Raw genomic sequence first — 18,333 nt, 5'->3', positions numbered from 1 at the left:
CTCCACATAGTTAAAAGGGAGGTTTATTTTGTGGTGTAACTTACAAGTGAAGAGATAGGTAACAGGGTCTGGGAAAGGTGTTCTCTGGAGAACTCTGTTCGGTCTACCTCCAGCGTCCAGGGTCCAGGAACCAAAAGAGCCCACGCCTCCAGATCTCGGATCTTCAGGGTCCTCTCTCAGCCCTGCCTTGTAGGCATGACAGTTACTGAAGCCTCAATGGGGGTTGGAACTTCCAGATCAAAGCTGGAATGGTTACCTACTATGCCTAGTTAACTCAAAACAATAAAAAGTCTCTGATTTTGTATCAGATTTGGTCTTTTGATGGTCTTTGGGGGACTCTGGGTACAACAGTCCTGGCCATTGAACCCAGAGTCTTGCACATACCAGTCAACAGCTCTACTGAGCTAATGTCTCCAGCTCTTTCTAACACTTTGAGTTTTAGCATTGAATTCAGAATCACTGCGTACTGGTCCAATATAGTACATTCAGCTTGATCCAACCTTATTTTCTTTCCACATTATCTCAATTTTTTTGAACTGTGAAGTTTTGGGTTTTTAAAAATGAATTTTGTAACAACAGTTAGAGGAAAAAAGAGGCTATAAAATGGAATGGAAGCTGACTGGGCAGTGGTGGCGCACGCCTTCAGTCTCAGCACTCGGGAGGCGGAGCCAGGTGTATCTCTGTGAGTTCAAGACCAGCCTGGTCTACAGAGTGAGATCCAGGACTTGCACCAAAACTACACAGAGAAACTTTTGTCTCGAAAAAACAAAAAGAAAAAAAAAAGAAAAAGAAAAATTGAATGGAAGCAAGGATGGGTACAGAGGATGGTTTGGAGGGAGAAAAAGGGAGAAAAGAGGAGAAACTATGTAATTATAATCACACTGTTGTTTTTAGATTTTTTATGTGTTTAAGTGTTTTGCCTGCATGTGTGTCTGTCCACCACATGCACACTTATTGCGCGAGGAGGCCAGAAGAGGGCAGCAAACCCTACGGAACTGGAATTATGGATGGTTATGAGCTACCACGTGAGTTCAGAGACCCAGACCTTCTGGAAGAGCAGCCCATGCGTTTAATTGCTAAGCCATCTCTCCAGGCCCTATCCCACACTTTTCACATCTGTTCATACACTGTCTACATTTGTGTTTTTATGAATTGGAAAATAAACTGATCTTTAACTGTAGATGTAACCAACGGTCTTATAAAATAAGAAACACAGAGCCAATTCAGAGAAGAAAGCCAAGAGGTCAGAGCTAAGAGCCTCACCCTTCCTGATTCAGGGATCCTCTCCAGCCAAGAGAACTCTCCGAAAAGGACCTACTTCCTGTGTGTCTGTCTTTAAAGTCTTCCTGTTCTGCCTTGTCATTGGTTGTAAACCCAAACGTGACTGCCTCGTCACTGCCTGAATGTACCACCCTCCAGGTCCTTAAAGGCGTGCGCCACCGCCGCCATGCACTTGCTATGACTCTAATAGCTCTGACCCCCAGACCACTTTATTTATTAACATACAATTAAAATCACATTTCAGTACAAGTAAAATACCACCACATTTCCCCTTTTCTATTTTAATAAAAAGGAAAAAAAGAAAAAGGTTATAACTAACAAAAGAAAAACTATATACAAAAGTACAATGACTATATACAATATATACAAGTAATAAATGTCTAAACAATGTCTAGTCCATTTGTATTTGACAAATTCAGAGAAAATAATTTCATTATCTATCCTATTTTGTTAAGTCCAAAATGTATCTAATTCACTTTCTATCCTAATTAATCTTCAACTATAACTAACTAACCTTCAACTATAACTACCTAATCTTCAACTCCCTCAGAGACCCAAGAAGGAAATAATATTAGCTAACAAAAATAAAAACAGAAAGTGCATGCAAGCAACTTCCAAAAAATTTGTGAGTTGACAGAGACACTGCCAGCCGCCATCAGGACAAGGAAGATGTAAAGTACCGGTAAGCCACAAGCCACGTGGCAAGGTATAGATTAATAGAAATGGATTAATTTAAGCTGTAAGAACAGTTAGCAAGAAGCCTGCCACGGCCATACAGTTTGAAACCAATATAAGTCTCTGTGTTTATTTGATCGGGTTTAAGCGGCTTGGGACTGGCGGGTGTCAGAGATTTGTCCTGACTGTGGGCCAGGCAGGAAAACTCTAGCAACATTTAACTGTAGTGTATTTCCTCCTTATACCTCACCTTTTGAGGCCTGCTAGAATTTAAGACTAGTTTTCAGTCAAGAAAAAAAAAGGATGTTTATGAGGGAAATCCTGAGGCAAATCATCATTGTCTTGCAAGGCAACTAATAGAAGTTATTAAAGTTTCTTTGGGGTTCATCTCAAACAGGTAGAAAGATAATTTTATGGTTTGGTTTTGTTTTTGGAGACAGGATCTCTACAGAGCCCTGACTGTCCTAGAACTTGCTCTTTAGACCAGGCTGGCCTCAAACTCACAAGTTTGATCTACATGCCTCTGCCTCCTGAGTGCTGGGATTAAAGACATGTGCCACCAGGTCCAATTTAAAAGACACTTTTTTTATGTTTAAAAGGCATAACAGCATTGATAATATTACATGATTCAGTGAATACATGCTATTTGTTATTTGTTCATTAAGTGCACTGGGGATAAAACCCAAGGCTTTATCCCAGTACTCCACCATTGACCTATACCACCAGGGCTCATGCTAGTTTTACAGTTTCTGGCTCGTAGATGCAGCAGATGAGTGGTGTCTAGTCTGGTAGCAGAGTTACCAGCATCCAGACAGAAGCACTGACATCTCAGCTGCTCCTTTTCTTTTCTTTTTTTTTTTTTCAAATTTCTATGTGGTTTTATTTTATTTTATTTTTTTTTTATTTTGCAATACAATTCAGTTCTACATATCAGCCACGGATTCCCTTGTTCTCCCCCCTCCCGTCCCCCTCCCCTTCCCCCCAGCTTACCCCCATTCCCATCTCCTCCAGGGCAAAGCCTTCCCCACAGACTGAGATCAACCTGGTAGACTCAGTCCAGGTAGGTCCAGTCCCCTCCTCCCAGGCCGAGCCAAGCAATCCTGCATTTGCCCCAGGTTTCAAACAGCCAACTCATGCAATGAGCACCGGACCCAGTCCCACTGCCTGGATGCCTCCCAAACAGATCAAGCCAATCAACTGTCTCACCCATTCAGAGGGCCTGATCCAGTTGGGGACCCCTCAGCCATTGGTTCATAGTTCATGTGTTTCCATTCATTTGGCTATTTGTCCCTGTGCTTTATCCAACCTTGGTCTCAACAATTCTCGCTCATATAAACCCTCCTCATTCTCGCTAATTGGACTCCCAGAGATCCACCCAGGGCCTAGTCATGGATCTCTGCATCCAGATCCCTCAGTAGTTTGATGAGGTTTCCAGCACGACAATTAGGGTGTTTGGCCATCCCATCACCAGAGTAGGTCAGTTCGGGCTGTCTCTCGACCATTGCCAGCAGTCTGTTGTGTGGGTATCTTTGTGGATTTCTGTGGGCCTCTCTAGCAAAAGACACTTTTTTAATTGTCAGAGAAGACTCAGCAGAGTTTGGAGGTTCAGTATCCTGGGCTTTATGAGGATCTTCCTTTATGTCCACATGCTGGTGTTACAAAGTAGCTTTTCTTTTCTATCAATGCCCTTAACAAAAGATACCCTCAAGAGTGGTTTCATTCAGTTTTCAGCCTGTGGCTACAGGAGATAAGGATTTTCTTTGGGGTAGGTGCAGAAGCTTCCTGGTAATTTTGTGGCATTTGATCTGGGAATCTGAATATCAGAGATTCTCTTTTTTTTTTTCTGTTCCCATTCTTCCTAGCCCTGTTTAGACCAACTAGCTAGCCTTATCATACTTCTTAGTTGAGATAAAATGTTCCCACATGTCTAGTACCTGGTCACCTCAACTCTTATTAAGATTATCCAATACTGAAATTTTCCTTATCTGTGTATCCTAACATAACACAGACAATCAGGGTCCTCTTTCACTCAGGAAATAGAGCTAGTCCATTCAAGTGTAATCAGATTAAAAGAAAAAAATGCAGAGACTCTAATTTTAAGATTCTGTTCCTGTGGAACCACTCTTGGTACTAAAATCTGTACCAGCTAGGGTTGTTCTGAAAAACAGGACCATTAGAATACAGGAAACTTTTCACACACACACACACACACACACACACACACACACACACACACACACACACACACACTCATGCATGTACAGCTGTTTAAAGATGAATATGTACTAATACATGACCATACACATACGAACATAGATATGGATTGATGTATACAGAGACATTTATCTTAAGGAGTTGGTTTATGTAGATTATGGGGCTGGCAAGCCTGAAAACTATAGGGTAGAACGGCAGGGTGGAAGCTGTCATATAAGCAAAAATGTTGGCAGCTTGAGGCAGAATTTCTTTTCTCTAGGACAATGTGTTTGTTCTCTAACTCATTGCATGAGACCCACTCACTTTATGAAGAGCAGTCCTCTTTACTTCAAAATCAGCTAATTGTGGCTGAATCAACTTACAAAGTACTGTCACACTAATACTTAGATGAGTATTTGAGCCTAACATGACTCATAGTAAAACCATCAAAATCGTGGTATATTGAAATCCACAGGTCAGCCAAGACTACATAGCAAGATGCTGTCTCACAAAACCAAAACGAATTTGCATCTTTAATTTTGTAAGGGATAGTTAAATTATTTTCCAGAGAGAATATATTATTTGACATTAGGCAGTAATGTACAAATAACTCAGGTTCTCTGCACTGTTGCCAATATTTAGTGTCGGCACTGTTTCTCATTTGAGCCCTTATCATACTGCACATGTAGTATCTCATTATAGGTCTGATTTGCATTTCTAAGGCAGTGTCTTACTATGCAGCCCTGCGTGGCTTGGAACTTGTCTTGTGACCAGCCTTGTCTTGAATCCACACAGAGCTGCCTGCTCTTGCTTCCAGTGTGCTGGATCAAAGCTGCGAGCACTGATGACTTAGATCATTCCGTGTGCTTGTTTGCTTGCCTGTACAACTTTTCCATAAAGTACCTATTGATATGTTTTGCTGTTATTTAATGTAGTTTTTAAACTTGAATTTTGAAGTATCCTTTATATAGCTTTGCCACTAGCCTTTGTTAGGCATGAGGTTGGCAAATAATTTATCGCAGTGTGGAGCTTAGTTTTTATATTATTAGCAGAATCTTTCACAGAGCATACATTTTAGTTTTGTTTCCTCTATCAGTGTTTGTGGCAGGCAGTGGTCCACAGAGTGCATTCCAGGACAGCCAGGGCTGTTATAGAGAAACCCTGTCTGGAAAACTATCAGTGTTTATTTTGATGCATCATGCTTCGCCTATCAAACTTTGGCCTAATGAGTAACTCATCAATGGCTTCATCATTTAACAACAATGACTTCCTCTGGTTCGCCATCCCTACAGTACCTTTGGCTCCTCTCCCTGTCTGTGACTGAATGCTTATGGGCTAAGTTTTAGGCAGGGAACCACAGATGTAAATTCATAAGTACCACCACTAGGTCATGTCTGTAATCCGGCATTCACAGCCTTACCTCCTACTATCTGGTGTTTCCATTTTTTTTTTTTTTTTGAGACAGGGTTTCTCTGTGTAGTTTTGGTGCCTGTCCTGGATCTCACTCTGTAGACCAGGCTGACTTCGAACTCACAGAGATCCGCCTGGCTCTGCCTCCTGAGTGCTGGGATTAAAGGTGTGCGCCACCACCGCCCAGCTGGTGTTTCCAAATCTGCATCCTCTTCTGCAATGTGTCCTGAGCCTTAGAGGAGGTGATACGGGTTTTCTATTTAAGGCTGAGCATTCAACAGTCACTAAATCAAAACACTCAAAAATATCCTCCAATTAGTTCTGTTGTTTTTATTTTCTTTTATCTTTCCAAAACTCTGTTCAATTTTGTTTGATTTCTTAGTTAATCTAAAAAAAATATTCACTCCGGTATGGGGCAATTAAAAAGCAGTTTTTTTTTTTACTGGAAAACAGGTTAATTAAAAAAATATTGTGTATAATAACCAATGCATATGAGATGTACAAACTGTCACTTTACTATAGAATAAGCAAAAATACTTTGAAGACAAAGTTGTGGTGGTTTTTTTTTTTTTTTTTTTTTGGTTTTTGGTGCCTGTCCTGGATCTCACTCTGTAGCCCAGGCTGGCCTCGAACTCACAGAGATCCACCTGGCTCTGCCTCCCAAGTGCTGAGATTAAAGGTGTGCACCACCAGAGCCCAGCCAAAGACAAAAGTTTTGATGCCAGTGGGAAAATGTCTTTTTATTATTTTTCCTGAAAGAATTTTTGTAGTTTTACATTTTATACATTTTATATTTCTATCTATGGCCCATTTAGTTAATTTTAATGTGTAAGGTGTAAGATTCATGTTGGTTTTTATTTTTGTTTATTTTTGCCAATAGATTTTCTATTGATCCAGTCATGATGGGTTAAAAAGGCATTTGGGTCTTTTTTTTTTTTTTTTTTTTAACAGTTCAGATATTCATGTGGGTCTGTTTCTGGGTTTACTTTTCTGGTATGTTTTCTAAAACATGTGATGACCAAAAGAAGTATTAAAAGCACAGCTGGTATCCAGGGCAGTTAGACTGAAAAGCACAGAGCATAATGGATTAAGTGGCGGTAAAGTTGCACACTTTATGAGATTAAAACGCTGGTTTAAGTAGCCATGATGACTCATTGTTAGACTTCACCGTTGTCTCTCTCTTAGGCAGGCAGTGCCATGCTGCCTTAATCTCAGTAGCTACTAAGCAGAACTTAGTATAGGCAGATAAAACATTGCTCCCTCTCTAGCCTTCTGCTTCCGGTTTATTGTCTCTTTCTTAGGGCCTGTGCCTTTCCATTTAAATGTTAGAATAAGCTTGCTTTGTTGTGAGAGATGACTAACATGACATTAGATCCACTATGAATACAGGCAGGCCAATGTGAGTAGGCGGAAAGAACCGCCCCCTGCTACTGGACTAGATACATTTTCTGCTGCTCCTGCCCTTAAACATTAGACTCACGGTTCTTCCTCCTTTGAACTCTGAAATGAGCACCAGTGACCCTTTGGGGGACTCTGGCAGTTCTTGAACTAGAGGCTTTCTCATTCTCAGGCCTCATCCCAACGTCACTGATTCTCCAGCTTGTAGCCGTCCATCAGAGACCTTTTCGGGGTGTGTGTGTGTGTGTGTGTGTGTGTGTGTGTGTGTGTGTGTGTGTGTGTGTGTGTGTGATTGGTTTTGTTTCTCTGGTGAACGTTTGTTGTTGTGTTGAAAACAGATTTCCCCTTCTGGTGAATCTTTTTGTTGTTCTTTTATTTTTGTTGTTTTGTTTTTTGAGACAGGGTTTCTCTGTGTATCTTTGGAGCCTGTCCTGGAACTCACTCTGTAGACCAGGCTGGCCTCGAACTCACAGAGATTCTCCTGCCTCTGCCTCCTGAGTGCTGGGATTAAACCTGTGTGCCACCACTGCATGGCCTTTGTCTGTTTTGGGGGGATTTGTTTTGTATTGTTTTTTTGGTTTTTCGACACAAGGTTTCTCTGTGTAGCCCTGGCTGTCCTGAAACTTGCTCTGGAGACCAGGTTGGCCTCGAACTCAGAGATCCCAAAGCACTGGGATTATAGATGTGCACCACCACTATCCAGCTAGGTTATTTTGTATGTGATTTTTTGCTTGTACCTTAGACATTTGGGTTATTGTGTAGAAAGACATCAGGTCATAATTATACTTTTATTTTAGGAGGCTTTCACATATTTAGGTTGGACGTGCAGGTACTGGCCTACTTTTTGAACAATGAGTTTGATGACAGTGTAAAGCTCAGCAATTTTGTGGGACTATGCTGTAATGCTTGTTTATCACACGTTTTTTGCTATTGGCGACCACTGAAGAGGTGAAGGATGTATAGGCCTCGCTACCTTACAGCTAGAGGGAGCAGAAAGGATTTGGGTGACTTTTGTTAAGAACAATGTTTGTAGCTTTGGGAGCTTCTAGAGGTCTTGGTTGTGGTGGTGGACATTTTGCAAGCCTGGCCTTTGCAACCTGATTCATTGTGCTGTTCTTCCAAGTGAGATGGTGACTGTGATTGAGGAAGTCAGTCTTGGGCCCAAAGCTGAAATGGTTCTTGGGCCAGGCAGTTCACTGTGGTGAGATCTGCTTTTCCTGTTCTCTCAGTCACAAGGTGTTTCTGTACAGGAAAGGAAGTCTTGGAACTGGAGGAAAGGGTCTTTTCTATGCAGTGGAAGGATATTTTGTTACCTTCTCTGTGTAGTTTGTTTAGTCCTGAGGAGTAGAGACTGGGCCGAGGGGAATAATATTATTTCTGCAATCATCTATTTCAGTGGTTTGCAACCTGTGGCTTGGGACCCCTTTGGGCTGGGGGTGGGGAGTCTTTCACAGGGATCACCTAAGACCATCAAAAAAACACAGATATTTACATTACAATTCCTAACAACAGTAACAAAGTTACAGTTATGAAGTAGCAACAAAAGTGTTATGGTTGAGAGTCACCACAACGTGAAGAATTGTTTTAAAGGGTCAAGGCGTTAGGAAGGTTGAGAACCACTGGTCTATGGGCTGTCAAGAATTAGGGATGCAGTTCTTATTAGGATTTTTGTCACTCTCTGAACTATCTGCCTGCTGCGATCTTGTCTTTCCTCCTAAGGGGATGATGGGAAACAGTGGGATGGCAGAGGCTACAGGTGACAGGGAAATGCCCACAGACTTCCCCTTCGCCTTTCCCTTCCCCGAGTGTTGCTCTTACAAAATCCCTTTCTGCCACTTACCAAGGGTTCTTTCTCTCTCACCCACAAGTTTCCTGTGCCTTAATTTGTCTTATCCACACCGCACTGTGGGCTTGCTACCCTTCTACCCCAGCAGCATGCTGGAAGTACCCCTGTTTTCCCATTTCATCCCATCCTCCAATTCTTGTAGCTTCTCTTGCAGTTACTTGAGTACTCAGTGAATGCACCTGTGTCTACCTTTCACAGGGAGTGGACATCAAGATCCTGGTCACAGAAGATTAGAGGACATATTGATTTTGTTCAGGGACAAAGATTGTGCTGTTTATTGCCAGGATCTTGTACCATACACACTTACTATCCTGATGCTTCTACATGGAGCATCCTTCATTCAATGGTCCCTCTTCACTACAATCAGTTCAGTGTGGCTGCATGTCAAATAGAAGAGTAGTCTCGGAGAGTCAAGCTCCAGCTCCAGCTCCCAGAGCTTAGAGAAGGTAGATGAAACTTAGTACACTTCCTAAGGCAGGAAAAACAGAAATCAATGAACATTCCCCCGTTCTCTCAGTCCTAAGGAATGTACCTAATCCAAGGCACTTGTTTTTTCTGAATTCTTTCATATTTTCTGGTTTTTCTTAGTATTGTTATCTCTCCGGAAAGATGAAAACAGTGAACAATTTAAAGATGCTGATCAGCATTCCAGTTTATCTGCCATCACTTAACTTAAAATATCAGAAAGAAGGGACAGCCCTCTCAGTGATTGCTAAATGTGGAAAGAATTTTGGCGCGGTGCTGGGCTTATGTTTAATGCTGATTTGTAGAAATATTGCAAGGATTTTACTTTCAATCTTTTTAGCATAACATATCAAAAAGAACTTGATGCCATTTTTTCTTGGAACCCAAAATGTGTTAGACAAGTGTAGGATATAATTCTTGATTTCTGTTCCTGAGAAAGGAGTATGGTTCCTGAGCTGTGCAAAGAGATACAAGATGATGTAAATGCACTATCAGGCAGGCTGTGCGCAACTCCAACTCCTGAGTGTGTTGCATGTGAATGCTTCTGCTTTAATTGCAGAGTACGCAGTCTATATGGCTATATGAGGTAACCTCAGAAGAGAGGCTTAGAAAGGAGAGAGAGTACTGGACAGAAAACATGAGAGATCGAGAATCTCAGAGAATTTTTAGTGGCCACACATTTTTAGTGATAACTGTACCTGGGGGACCTGCTATCAGCACCTGGCCAATAGAACTAGACAACTGGAAGTAAGAAATGGTACCCTATTGTTAGGGAAGGATCAGTTTGGAGGTGATGGGTGTCCCGAGTTTCCTTCTTTGTAACATGGATGAATTTCAGCTGAAGATCTCAGAAAGGGATTTCCTGGATGTACCAAGAGCACTGGCCAATTAGACAAAGCCTGGGACTCAGAAGAAGGCCCGAGGCTCATAATCCTTTAAGCCAAAACAGCAACCACAGACACCAATATCAGATGTTGGTGTGTGCCATGGCCAAGGATAATCTGCTTTGTCTATCTGAAATTCAGTGGGAAAAGGCAAACATCCAAAGATGTTGTGCCAAGGCCACTGGCATGTTATCAATGCTATACTTATCAGTAGCCAGATAATCTGAGTAGGGGAGGATGAGGTAAAAGGATCAGAAGAGGAGGGGAGAAGAGGTATTGATTGGATAGATTAACAATAGGAGACAGAAAGAAGGAAAAGCAAATGAAAAGAGGATTTACCAAAAGAAAAGGGATGAGGCAGCAAAGGAAGAAAAAGAAAGTGGGGAAAGGAAGGAGTGGGATAGGCACATGAAAGAATGGAACAACCATGTTAAGAGCATTGAAATGGGGGCTGGTGAGATGGCTCAGCAGGTAAGGGTGCTTGCTCCCAAACCTATGACCTGAGTTCTACCTCTAGGACCCATGTGGAGAAGGAGAGAAATGACTCCCATGCCTTGTCCTCTGACCTCCATGTTTATGCTCTATTCCATACACATATGTGCATGTTCGTGTGTGTGCATGCACATTAAATAAATAAATACACTGTTAAAAATTGAAAAATAATACTGGCTTTGAATCTAAAGATTCTAAACCACTGAACCAAGGAATAAAATAAATACCAAATGCCTCCAAAGAGATTAAGGTTCAAACCAGAAGAGACTTGGTGGAGTTACCCTGAAGCAGCATGATTTGGCCATTTCCTCCATCTGTAGATATGGGAGCTCGTGTGCACACTGAGGTCGGTTGTAGAGATACAAAGAAAGTCAAGTTACTGATCAGCTGAGTTGTCATGTAAGACTCCAAAAACTGCCAGCATCTACAAAATTTCCAAGCAATGAAAAAAGTAAATAAGGTTTAGGAATTGATGGAACCAGACTAGAGTGTTTAAGGTAGGAAGGCAATTAGCTACACTTGGGGACAGAAAGCAGAGGTTCCTGGATGGATGTGATGGCATTGTTCTCCTTGCTGACACTGTCAGGGGCTAAGCTGAAGCAGAGAGAGCAGAAAGGAGCTGCTAGGTGTCACAGTAACTGCCGAGACAAGTCAAAATGAAAGTAGCAGCTGGTCCTTTAACCACTGGAGTAGCAATAGGCTAAGCTGAAGCCAATGCCAGCTCCCTCCTGTTCCATATTCTTCCTGGGAGCAGCTCTGGAGTAAGAATCATTGGACAGCAGAGATATGAAGACTAGTCTCACTGACAAGGAAGTCCTCCACAAAAGGCTCACAAAGTTTTGTGGACCCAAGAATTAAAAAAGGGGGGGGGGGAAGCCTAGGAATAGCATTTAAAGGAAAAAATAAAAAGTCATCTTCAAAACCTTTCTCTCATAGAAGGAGGACTAAGTGGGAATACCTGGTGGAAACCTTGGCTGAAGGTTCCCAGTAAAAAGGTTTGGAATGGACAAGAGCCCCGAACCCAGATACAGGTAAGAAAGTGTCTGGCCAGAGAAGCTCCTGAGTTCTTGGCTGAAACTCTCTTTGGGACTGCAATGCACTGGTCGTGTACCAAGCTTCAGCAGGGGAGCAGCTTCCCCACCCTCATGAGTTTTTGACAGAAGCCTAACTCCTCAATTCCTGCTTAGAATTTTTATTCCGTTTTTCTTCCAACCAATTTCTGCATGTACTATGCCACTGTCAGTCTTTTTGAGCTGTTAGACCAAAATCTCTTAGCAAGTGATTTCCAAACCACAGCTATCGTTCACAGTTCTGGAGGTTAGAAAGTTCAAGATTAAGGTGTTGGCAGACTTGACCCTTGGTCAGGACTCACTCTTTGCTTCATAGACTGCTTCCTTGCTATGCCTTTATGTAGTGGGAAAGTGGGGAGGGGGATTCACTTGAGTGTGTTTGTAACGATAGTAATCTTATCCATGAGGATTGCATCCTCAGTACCTGATCACTCCTGCAAACCTCCATTTCTTTCTTTCTTTCTTTTTTTTAAGACAGGGTTTTCTGTGTAACTGCTCTGGCTGCCCTGGAACTCTCTCTGTAGACCAGGCTGGCCTCAAACTCACAAAGATCCCCCTGTCTCTGCCTCCTGATTAAAGGCATGTGCCACCACTGCCACCAGGCTCCATTTCTTGATCCTAGATTCTAACATACATATTTTGGGAGAATATAGACTATAGCAACTATGATAGTCAAATGCTTTATTTTCAGAATAAATAAAACACCAATGTATTTAAGAATGCAAACACAGATGAGAAAACTAAACAAAGCACATTAGTGATTAGGATAAGATTCAAAGCTACACAGAGAAACCCCGTCTCGAAAAACCAAAAAAAAAAAAAAAAAAAAAAAAAAAGATTCAGGATACTGGTAACGGTTGAAGGGATGGAAAATGCGATCAAGAGGAATCAGGAGTGGAGTGTCATGGTGGTTGTCAAGTTGTATTTCTTTGGGGGTTTTACTTCCAGGTTTTATTTGTGATAGCTCATTGAACTCTGCAACTATGCAAGTACTATTTTACAAACATATACACACACACACACATATATCACAGTTATATATGTGTGTATAAATGTTCCTGAGGATTTAAAAGTTGAAGTGCAGATCTAGCAGGCCACAGACTTGTCCCTTTACCTTTTCTCTTCTCGCCCATACCCAGAAAAGAACCGAGCTAGCCTCGCAAGCAAACAGCTTTATCATTTCCTTAGAACTGCCCGAGAATGTCAATTCTGGGATGCAGCTCTGAAGTAAGAAGGGTGTCTGGAGGCTAATTTGGCTGAGAGGCAGTGGCTGAGTCAGAGGATGGCCTCAGGAAATTATTAGGCAAAGCCTGGTGGTTGAGCTGGAGTAAACAGGAGAAAAGTGCATCCTCCCCAATGGCACACTGAACGGGGAAAGGGAAGCTCAAATGTTGTGTGTCTAGTACTTGAGTAGTTCTAAACCTTTACAGACACAATGAGATCCTATAAGAATCACCGCCCAGTCTTAGCTGGGTGGTGGTGGTGCATGCTTTTAATCCCAGCACCTGGGAGGTAGAGGCAGACAGATCTCTGTGAGTTCGAGGCCAGCCTGGTCTACAGAGCGAATTTGAGTTCCAGAATGGCCGGGGGTTACACAGAGAAATCCTGTCTTGAAAAACAAAGGACCAAAAAATAAAATAAAAGAATCTAGTCTTGCCTACCTCTCCAACTTCTTGCCCTCTAACTCCCCCTGTCCATTATTACTACTCCACCTATTTTGTTCTCCGAGTCCTCCAATGCCATACAATTCTAAATAGCTTCTTTTCTAAGCTGGGAACTAAAAAACAAGGATCGTTGCAGACATTGGGGTGAAAGAGCTTGTTGACTCCGTAGGGTAAAAAAAAAAAAAGCCACAGGAAAAGATTTGGAAGATACTGATGCTCTCAAGAAGGTCAAAACTGTCACAGAGAATAGGGAAGGTCAAAAGTCATTCTCCCTGAGCCTCCAACTTTCTCTGGACTATGCCTTTGCTCATAGCTATTTTTCTGGAATACATATGAAACTAAGGGGAAGGTAATTCAGGCCATAGGTCCCCTATTGTTAAGAAGTCAGCGCATATGTACATGCATAAGTACACAAAATCCAGGGGTGAGATGTGCATGTATAAGACACACAGCTCCATTATTTCATGGCTGTGGCACTGATCAGCATCAGCCAGAACACAGGGTTTTCCACACACATCAGCCTCTTCCTTCTCTTTCATCCAAGCTGACCCTCACTTGGAGTAGAAGAAAAGGAAGACTAGTGCATTTATTGACAGGAAGGGGCAAGGCGAACGGTCCCCTCTTCGTTTCATTTTTTTTCCTGTCCTCTCTGTTCCAGGAAGTGGAGTGATGGTCACACCCTTCATGTTTTTCCTTGGTTCTCCAGGCACTGGAGATACTGGTCAATCCCCACAGAAAGGGAAACTCAGTAGAGGAGGCCTGAGAGCCTCTGGCAAGACTAAATGTAAACCGAAAGAAAAGAGGCGTTCTGAAGTGGGTGCATATGGATGTGGTTGGTCTTGTTTTATTCAAGAAATTTTTTTTAATTTTACATACCAATCACAGATCCCCCTCTCATCCCTCCTCCTGCTCCCCCCCCCAGCCTTCCCCCTCCACACCCCCATCCCCTCCTCCGAAAGGGTAAGGCCTCCCATGGGGAGTCAGCGAAGTCTTACAGCTGAAGTAGAAGTCAAAATGAGGCAAGGATGAAGTGGGACTGCTCTCTTTCTCACTCCAACTCTATCCAACTCTCCTCTCCAGCTTGGCCTTGGCAAATGACACCGTAGGTTGCTTGGAGTCGGCAATAGGAATCCCACTATTAAATTCCCTAAAATCTATAGTTTTCAATTCCTTCCTACTCCAAAATACGGTTTGGATGGTCTGATGGTCATAGTTCTCAATATAACATACTCAGGGTTCCACTGAATTGGAATCTGACATTGACACAGTTCAGTGTCAGTAAAACCTATGTATGTGAAGGGCTGAATGGATTGTCAAGGAAGAACTTGAGTTTTCTGCTTCACAAGTATAAAATAAAAAGAAGACTTTTCTGGAAATAGTGAGATTCAGTGGAATGCTTTCTAGCACTCCTGTGTCCACCCTGAATGCTTAATGGGAAACAGATGGAACTCCATGATTATATCAGTTCCAAACACTGATGTCTTTTAGGGATGAGAGAGTCATTTCACCAGATAATGAGCTACTATTTGGGATTTTGCCAGAATTAATTATGCAGGAAGGCGGGTTTCCCTTTTACATTTCGTGCTATTGTATATGAAGACTTGTCATTAACCTTAAAGTTAGAATTTCAATTTCTGTTCCAGGTAGAATTGTGGTAAAAGTAACCTCATCCCACAATAGCTGATAGGATTTCACGTGTTACTTCGTGTTAGGCAAAGGGTTCCTTTAACCTAGTCAAAGAAGCTGCGGGGCTGGATGTGGGAAAACTGGCAGAGTGTACTGGTTACTCTATTTGTACAACGCAATGTGTCCTACTCTCTTCTCCTCCTTGTGCCCTCTGCTGATTCTGAGGAAGTTGACACAAAAGCTATATCCTGCCTCTCATCCTCCACGAAGAAGGCCTTCAGTTCGCCAGCTCCTCCCCACATCTCTCGTGGGGGAGTGGTTAGAGTTCCTACCTTTGTGTTCCATCACCCTCATAGGAGGACAGGAAGTGAGGTTTGAAACTCTTGCCACTAACTAGACTGAGGACTCAGCCGAGTCAATGACTGGGTAGTTCCACTTGAACTCCCTGATGCTCTGGTGTGGTTTCTTTGGCATATCCAGGTTCTGCTCAGTAAACTGTAGTTACCGTCAGCACCCTCTTCTGTTCTGATCTTCCCTTGGATCACTGGGAGATTACAGGGTATGTTACCCGTGGCCCTCCATGCAAAATTCTCTCTGGCCTTGGGTGGCCCTGGGATGAGGCTGGTTCTCTGGTGTCCACTCCTCTGGTTTGTCTCCTCATCCCTCTCCTGTTGTTTCCTTAGCCTCAGCTCTTTCTCTTTCCCTCACAGTCATGGTTTTAATGGACTACACATCCTGTCTTCTCTGTTTCACAGCACCACCTGCACCTCTGGACACAGATTGGATCTCTGTTTTGATGCAGTGGGATCAAAGCATAGATATCAAGGGAGACAGGGAGAAGAGCATATTCTGCATAAGGATCTGGAACAGAGGATGATAAAGGGACACAGTAACATCCTCTGAGATCCAGAGGCAAGGACAGACACAGCAAGGTGTAAAGAAATGCTCTGTTAGCTAGGCAATGGTGGTGCACACCACTTGGGAGGCAGAATCAGATAGATCTTGTAAGTCTGAGGCAAGCCTGGTCTACAGAGCAAGTTCCAGGACACAGAGAAACCCTGTCTCAAAAAACCAAAAAACAAACAAACAAAACCCCCCAAAACCAAAAACCAAAAAACCCTCTGCAGTTGGTGAGGATGCAGAAAACTATTTGCCATGAAGGCTGCATGGAGTCTCATTTTTTTTTTGTTATCTCACATTAAGCGACAAGAACAATGCAAGGAATTTAGACTGTTTTTGCGGTGGCGCCACAAGTCTTTGCATTTCACTTTGAAGAAGCATTTGGAATCTATAAACGTTTCACCTGTCCTTTTTCCATCTCTCTTACCATTTGAGCTACCCATATTTCCCATGCTCAGCCCCTTAGCTCTGTTTCTTCCTGTTAACCCTCATTTTGCAACACTCATTCTTGCACAATGCCTGTTTCAGATTTGAAAGAGTATCTGTTGTTTTTCACCCCATTCCTTTTAGGGATAAATCTGCTATTGTTTTTTACTTTTTTGTTTTTGTGTGTATGAGTATGAGTGTTTTCCTAAATTTATGTAACTGCACCATGTGCATGCCTGATGCCTGGGGAGGCCAGAAGAAAGTGTTGGATCCCCTGGAACTGAAGTTACAGGCCGTTCTGAACCACCATGGGGTGGGAACTGAATCCAGGTCCTCTGCAACAGTGGCAAGTGCTCTTAACAGATGAGCCATCTCTCCAGTCTTTAGATAGAGGTTGATGTTTGCTTGGTTTTTAGTTCTTCAAGACAGGGTTTCTCTGGGTAACAGCTCTGGCTGTTCTGGAACTCGCTCTGTAGATCAGGTTGGCTTTGAACTCACAGAGATCCTCCTGTCTCTGCCTCCCAAGTGTTGGGATTAAAGGCGTGCGCCACCACCACCTGGTTTGTTTTGTTTTTTAGCAGTAGCTATTCCTCAAGTTTTTTCTGACTATAAGGTAACGTCATGTTGATCAGATGAATTATCCTCAATCTACCTCGGCCTTGACAGGTTTATTTACATTCCACCCCACCCCCCAACAAAAATTGACACCTGGGGGTTTCACTTCTTGGAAAAGAGAAAAGGCTTTAACAAGGTTCTCTAGGTATAGCATTTCTGATACAAAAGGTACTGTGCGCTATTTTGTATGAAAGAGAACTGACCAAGACAGTGCTGTAGTTTCGAAGTCATGTCCTCACGAGCACCATAATAAGGTATTCAGAACCTCCCATCGACTCTGCTTTGCTCTCAAGAACTCCTTTTCAGTAGAGAAGACAGACAGGCTTTCCAGAGGAACGTAATGGATGTCAGTCCACAAATGACTTAGGGAAAAGAGTCTTTGCTACTGAATGGCCAAATGCTGCAGATATGCATAGACACATATTTAACAGCAAAAGAGACATGATATGCAGCACAATCTCTCACCACCTTGAGTCTGAGAGCTTCTACGTGGACTGTCAGGATGGATGGACTGCTCTGTCCAGCATAACTGGAGAAAGTCAGATGAAAACATACGGAATCAGCAGCGCCAAATGGACTCAGTGGGTATTAAACTGCACAAAGCACCTGAAGCTGGGAGGAGAGAAAAGTGCGGAGGGGCTAGGGGAGAACTTGGAGGACAGGAACTGGGGAATGCATTCGTTCCAAACACATTCTAGACAGAGATGAGTCTTAAACAAAATATTTAGTAAAATATTTTAGTAAACGTTGAGTAAAAAAAAGACACACAAACCAAAAGAAGTGAAAATACAACTTGTATTCAACACCAGAACTAAGGATAAGTTTTATTTCCCACTCTTTCTGGAGGGCTTCCCAGGATTTGGGGTAGGCATAAGCATGTAAGTAATGTGGTGTTTGGGTAAAGGCCACTTCCACCCTGGCGTGGCTCGTGTCAGCATCCACAGCCACTTGGACAGATCTGAATCACTCTTTTGCCTCCCCAGCTGTCTGCCCAGTAAAAAGCTCAGCACATTTTTGGTGCCTTGGCTAGGCTTTAAGTATTCGTCTGTCTTCCTCCTGGTGTTCACTCTCGGTGGGCTGGGAATGGTCTCAGGTTGTCCTTTATCCATGACAGTCTCAAGGAGACAGCACAACTGAGAATGCCTCTAAAAGACAATGAAATCCAAATAACCGAGTGGCCCCAGAGATTCTCGTTTTCACATCACCTCCTTACTCCCCCATATTACTGTCCATACGGGAATCCTAACTCATCTATAGTTTCAATCTCCACAGCTTCAGTTACCAGGGGTCAATCATGATCTGAAAATAGTAAGTGAGAAATTCCGGAAATGAAACAGTTTCTAAGTTTTAAATCACGTTCCTTTGGGAAGTGGCATGGTGGAATCTCA

At 42.7% G+C, this 18,333-nt stretch overlaps 1 protein-coding gene across 1 annotated transcript; it reads right to left on the bottom strand.

The window, feature by feature from the left end:
- Positions 1-17,769: 17,769 nt before the first annotated feature.
- LOC128117712 (embryonic testis differentiation protein homolog C-like) lies at positions 17,770-18,054 on the bottom strand. The gene has a single exon (XM_052749939.1). The coding sequence runs from the start codon at positions 18,052-18,054 to the stop codon at positions 17,770-17,772; it is 285 nt and encodes a 94-aa protein (XP_052605899.1).
- Positions 18,055-18,333: the final 279 nt, after the last annotated feature.

The sequence above is a fragment of the Peromyscus californicus genome, unplaced genomic scaffold (assembly GCF_007827085.1).
Source record: "Peromyscus californicus insignis strain IS unplaced genomic scaffold, ASM782708v3 Scaffold_10__1_contigs__length_136768540, whole genome shotgun sequence".
In the NCBI taxonomy this organism is placed as follows: Eukaryota; Metazoa; Chordata; class Mammalia; order Rodentia; family Cricetidae; genus Peromyscus; species Peromyscus californicus.
This window is presented reverse-complemented; position numbering and strand designations above follow the sequence as displayed.

What these genes read in the sequence shown, in the direction of transcription:
- LOC128117712 (XM_052749939.1), bottom strand. Translation starts at nt 18,054, where the DNA reads ATGGATAAAGGACAACCTGAGACCATTCCCAGCCCACCGAGAGTGAAC.